The 5,947-nt window shown below is 40.3% G+C and overlaps 1 protein-coding gene across 1 annotated transcript in view; it reads right to left on the bottom strand.

Annotated features, from left to right (window-relative positions):
* LOC107710505 (serine/threonine-protein kinase SIK3 homolog) overlaps positions 1-5,947 on the bottom strand; it is a 44,271-nt gene that overhangs the window by 26,592 nt on the left and 11,732 nt on the right. The window contains exons 2-4 of the mRNA XM_016515289.1: positions 764-880; positions 610-673; positions 360-521 (exon numbers count right to left, since the gene is read on the bottom strand). Coding sequence (XP_016370775.1) covers positions 360-521; positions 610-673; positions 764-880 — 343 coding nt within the window. The remainder of the gene's footprint in view (positions 1-359; positions 522-609; positions 674-763; positions 881-5,947) is intronic.

The following is a 5,947-nucleotide window of genomic DNA, read 5'->3' as shown; positions in this document are numbered from 1 at the left end:
GAGTGTCTGTGTGTACGAGAGTGTCTGTGTGTACGAGAGTGTCTGTGTGTACAAGAGTGAGTCTGTGTGTGTGTGTACGAGAGTGAGTCTGTGTTTGTACGAGAGAGTCTGTGTGTGTGTACGAGAGTGAGTCTGTGTGTACGAGAGTCTGTAAGTGTGCGAGAGTGAGTCTGCAAGTGTACGAGAGAGAGTCTGTGTGTACGAGAGTGAGTCTGAGTGAGTGTGTACGAGAGAGTCAGTGTGTACGAGAGTGAGTCTGTGTGAGTGAGTCTGTGTGTGTGTGAGTGAGTGAGTCTGTGTGTACAAGAGTGAGTGAGTCACACAAAAAGTCACACACGCACACACGCACACACACACACCTGCAATCTTGATGTTGAGGTTGTGGTCCAGCAGCAGGTTTTCTGCCTTCAGGTCTCTGTGGACGATGTTCCTGCAGTGACAAAAATAAACCGCCGCTACGATCTGCTTGAACTTCCGCCGCGCGTCTTTCTCCGCCATCCGTCCGTGAGCCACGAGATGATCTGAGAAACACACAGGAGCAGAAACACCTCAGAGACGTTCAACACTGTTCTGGTGAACAGATTTTTCTGAATCAAAGTCCTGTCTCACCGAAGATCTCTCCTCCGCTGGCGTACTCGGTCACCAGATAGATCAACCGCTCCGTCTCCATCACCTGCCAAACACACACAGACTCAGCCAATCACACTCAACCGAACACAAAACACAGACCAATCAGCTGCAAGCGTGAGGGAGGGGGCGGGACCTGGTACAGACGGATGATGTGAGGGTGTCGCAGCATCTTCATGATCTGAACCTCCCGGAAGATCTTCTTCAGATTCTCATCGTCCAGCTGAGTCTTATCCACAATCTTGATCGCAACCTGAGAGACAGATCACAATATCAGCATAAACACTAATGTACTTTATTAGCATAAATACAGGCTGTTTACGGCTGCCAAGCAACATGATGATCAAAAAGCATCTATGAATGAATTCATGTTAAATTCAACTGATGTGCAGATACTTGTGTGTGTGTGTGTGTGTGTCAAATCAGATGGGTGGATTGTGTTTTATGTCTGAGAGACAGACAGTAAATCAGATGGAGAAGAAGTAGACAGCAGCGACTGTTCCAGTAACGCTGACGCACAGTGTGTGTGTGTGTGTGTGTGTGTTTGTGTGTATTTTAAGCATGCGCTTCTATTAATATCACTGGATCTGCTCCAGCTACAGTGATGCAATCAGACTCCAGCTGACACTGTGCGGTCTGAACAACATCTGGACACACACACACACACACACACGTATAAAATTATTACAAGAACCTAGTGATGAATTGTACAAGAAAAGAAATTTAACAAGAGTGCAAAGAGAAGCTTTATCAGCATTACTAAATGATCCGACTTTGACTATTCAACGAGCAGATAAAGGTGGAGGGATAGTGGTTATGAATACTAATACATACGTTGAGAAAATAAAAGGGATGTTACATGATGAGGCATTTTTATAAGAAACTTGTAAAATGTTTACTTTGAGCCGAAACGTTTGTGTCTTTTCCCATCAGTAATGAATGTAAAATAAAAGAAAAAAGAAGATTGTTCTCGTGAGTGCGGATCATAATTTCCTATACTAAGTAACTCAACAGATTGACGCACCAAAATAAAAAGATCAAGTAACGCAAGAGTGCAAACGACGTTGTTAAGCATTTTGGCCATTCATTTAAATAACGATGGTCTTTTGAAAACAGGTTTCAAAGTAGTGTCTCTTTACAAAAGCGACATCGCCAACTACTGGCCTGGCATGACTCATGCCGCATTTTTAACGAGTTTTTGCGCAGATCCGTGTGAACAGGGATTGTTTTGACAATTCTGTTGTTGTACAAAATTTTTCAAAAACAAAAGAAAAATGTTTCTGTTTTGTAGCACATTGTTGTCATATAAACGTACCCCAAAGCCCAAAGTATTCTTCACGTTTTACGCGTATGCGAGGGACAGTGTACAGTGCTCAGACTCAGAATAGTATGCGTTCCACTAAATTTTTGTAACATTGTGTACTTTGTACGCGCAGGTCGCACATGTGCATTGAAGTAATTTTGCAGTAATCAGTTTTTCCACAAGGTGGCAACACTATCCCGGGCCGTTGTTTCACAGTAGAAATGAAACTACAGAAACAGAACAACAACAAAAACATAGCGGAAATCGCAACAACAGACGCTCACAATGACAAGCGCTTGTGAACGAGAGGGTATGAGACAGCTCAGCTTTGTTTCAAAAGAGTTCAAAAATATTAGTTATCGGTCATAAGGAAACAGGGAAAAACAGAGCAGACACTGGACATGGATGACGCTTTCTAGAGCGCATGTGTCGAACGCGCGCATACACGCGCATCAAATGGAGTATACTTCGAAAGGCTACGCGTTCGACTGGAAGAAAAAAAAAAGGAAAATGAACGGTGATCGGTAACACTTCACAATGAGTTAACAATAATTAATGCACTTAATGAACACTAATTAATAATTAATTAACTAACAACAAGCAATACATTTGTTACAGTATTTTCCAAACTTTGTTAATGTTAATAATAAAGCAACTTTAATTTTTTTAGCTCATATCAGCTCAGCTCCATTAAATAACAGATTTTGGATTTGAATACTGTACTTGTAAATGTTGAAACTACATGTTTCTGAAGTATTTTACTTTATTAGTTCATGTTCAATAAAAGTTAACAAAAGGACGTTTACTGTGCAGAGTCCAGAAATATTCCAGATCAGTTTCTCACATCACATTCAAAACGATGCGTAACTACAAAAAGAGCAGCTCATGAACCTTACACACACACACGCTCTAAATAAAACACAGAACTCAACTGATATCCTTACAACACACTCACACACACTCATATTCACACTCACTCATATTCACACACACACACACTCATATTCACACACACACACACACTCATATTCACACACACACACACACTCATATTCACACACACACACTCTCTCTCTCACACACGCACACTCATACTCACACACACACACTCACTATCCGAGTGGACGGGACAGGGACAGAGAAAGGAAGCACAGGAACATGATTCAGCATGCAGCACACGGGGATTATTGGTGTGTGTGTGTGTGTGTGTGAGTGATGTAATGCTACATTTATCAAAATCTTTTTGTTTAGTTTTTTCCCTTTTGGAAAGTCATAGAAATACTACCATATGTGTATAGAGTGTGTGTGTGTGTGTGTGTATATATAGAGTATGTGTGTGTGTATATAGAGTGTGTGTGTATATATAAAGTATGTGTGTGTGTGTGTATAGAGTGTGTGTGTGTGTGTATATATAGAGTATGTGTGTGTGTGTAATGTGTATATAGAGTGTGTGTGTGTGTGTATATAGAGTGTGTGTGTGTGTGTGTGTGTATATATAGAGTATGTGTGTGTGTGTAATGTGTATATAGAGTGTGTGTGTGTGTGTATATAGAGTGTGTGTGTGTGTGTGTGTGTATAGAGTGTGTGTGTGTGTGTGTTGTGCTGAGTAAGCGCCTGTTTCCTGCACACAGAACAAGCCAGCAGAGAGAATCACACACACTGGTGTGCACCGCTGCATGTTGAGCCGCAGACGCTCTGCTCTAACGTCAGCGTGACACCGCTAGCAGCATCCGACTGAAGCTACAGCAGCCGCGACACACTCAACGCCTCAGAATATCATCAGAACACAGGATCACACATCATTGGAGCACACACACGTGACGGTATCAGCAGAAACACTGTCAGGGTGAGACATCCGCAGGATCTGTCCCATCACCAACACCACACACTCACGTCAGCATCAAATCTGAACAAACTCTGAACGCTTTATTTATTTCATGACAATTAAGCACATTTACCTCAAACTTCATAACTGTCACTTTTTTTATTAATGTACTATAGTAGTTATTTTTTTAATTATATATATTTCAATTGTGAAATATTATACATCATGCTACACTACTGTTCAAAAGTTTGGGTTTTTGAAAACAAAAATTAATACTTTTATTCATCAAGCATGCATTAAACTGATCATTTATAATGTAACAAAACATTACTATTTCAAATAAATGCTGTTCTTCTAAACTTTCTATTCATCTGTGAATCCTGAAAAATAAAATGTATCACAGTTTCCACAAAAATATTGTGCAGCACAACTGTGTTCAACATTGATAATAATCATAAATATTTCTTGAGCAGCAAATCAGCATATTATACTGATTTCTGAAGATCATGTGACACTGAAGACTGGAGTAATGATGCTGAAAATACAGCTGTGCATCACAGAAATACATTACAGTTTAACAGATATTAACACAGAAAACAGCTGTTTTACACTGTAATAATATTTCAGCATTTTTACTGTGTTTTCAATCATATAAATGCAGCCTTGATGAGCAGAAGACACTTCAGACATTAAATCTTCTGAACACAATCACAGTTTCCACAAAAATATTGTGCAGCACAACTGTGTTCAACATTGATAATAATCAGAAATGTTTCTTGAGCAGCAAATCAGCATATTAGAATGATTTCTGAAGATCATGTGACACTGAAGACTGGAGTAATGATGCTGAAAATACAGCTGCGCATCACAGAAATGCATTACAGTTTAACAGATATTCACAGAGAAAACAGCTGTTTTACACTGTAATAATATTTCAGCATTTTTACTGTGTTTTCAATCACATAAATGCAGCCTTGGTGAGCAGAAGACACTTCAGACATTAAATCTTCTGAACACAGTGTATTTACTGCACTGTCACTGATTAATTACTGCTGTCTAACTGTAATGATGATCAGTGTTAGTAATCACCAGAATCACACAAACTCAGATGTAAATGTCTGGATGCATTACAGTAATCAGAATGAGATTTGATTTGCATTACGCTAATGAAATATTAGAGGAGAAAGTGCTTAACTGTCATAATTCCAACAATGCAAAATATAGTTTCATATTGCTTTTCCTTTCATTTGCGATGAAAAATAAGCTGGTCATGTTCATGTGAACAATGACAGAATGTACTATAACTGACCATCACACACACACACACTCTTTCTCTCTCTCACACACACACACACACACACACACACACACCTGTTCTCTGACATCAGCCTGGATTAAGACACGGACAGATGAGAGAGAGAGAGAGACATTCCAGATGAGAGCAGGTCTCAGCATGTTAACTGGCTTACACAGCTAAGCGTCTGCGCTCACACACGTCACTGCTGAACACACACACACACTCACACACACACACACACACTCAGACCGATGGACGACTATCAGCTCAGAGTCTGAGACACACTGATGTTTATCTGAAGACACACAAGCACCAATCACAGCTGGCCTCTAGATCATGTGACAGTCCTGATCTGCAAGCGCAGGATCCGGCTCTAGCTATCTCATCCATTTTATTTATTTTTTAACTGAGGAATCAAAGTTTTGAATAATAACATTGGCAAATGTTACAATTAGACTCGTCACCGCCAGTGTTAAGAGTTGATGTGATGTGCCGCTCTGTGAAGGAGCGTAACGCAGAACACATCGCTAGTGCTGATATTCACAGAACACGTTTGAGCTGAGAAACAGAAGACGTGGGGAAAACGCAAGATTAAGAGATGCCAGCTGAGCTTTTTTAAAGGGTTAGTTCACCCAAAAATAAAAATTAGGCTGTTTTACTCACCCCTGAGTAGGGTTGGGAATCGAAAATCGATTCTGATTCCAGAATCGGATACGTAAGCTCAGGAATCGGATACTTGTTGTCAAATTAAAATTTTGATTCTGCCTATCGATTCCTATGCACTTTTTCTTCTTCTTCATCTGTGAGGACCGGAGCTAGCGATCTGCCAGGACCTTGCTCGCTAATCTAAGCGCTCCAAAGTTCGGCTACATTTGCGATCAGAAGCCAAAAAAGC

Source organism: Sinocyclocheilus rhinocerous, unplaced genomic scaffold (genome assembly GCF_001515625.1).
Source record: "Sinocyclocheilus rhinocerous isolate Xijiao unplaced genomic scaffold, SAMN03320098_v1.1 scaffold867, whole genome shotgun sequence".
In the NCBI taxonomy this organism is placed as follows: Eukaryota; Metazoa; Chordata; class Actinopteri; order Cypriniformes; family Cyprinidae; genus Sinocyclocheilus; species Sinocyclocheilus rhinocerous.
The sequence above is the reverse complement of the archived record's forward strand: the minus strand, read 5'-3'. Positions and strand labels throughout refer to the sequence as shown.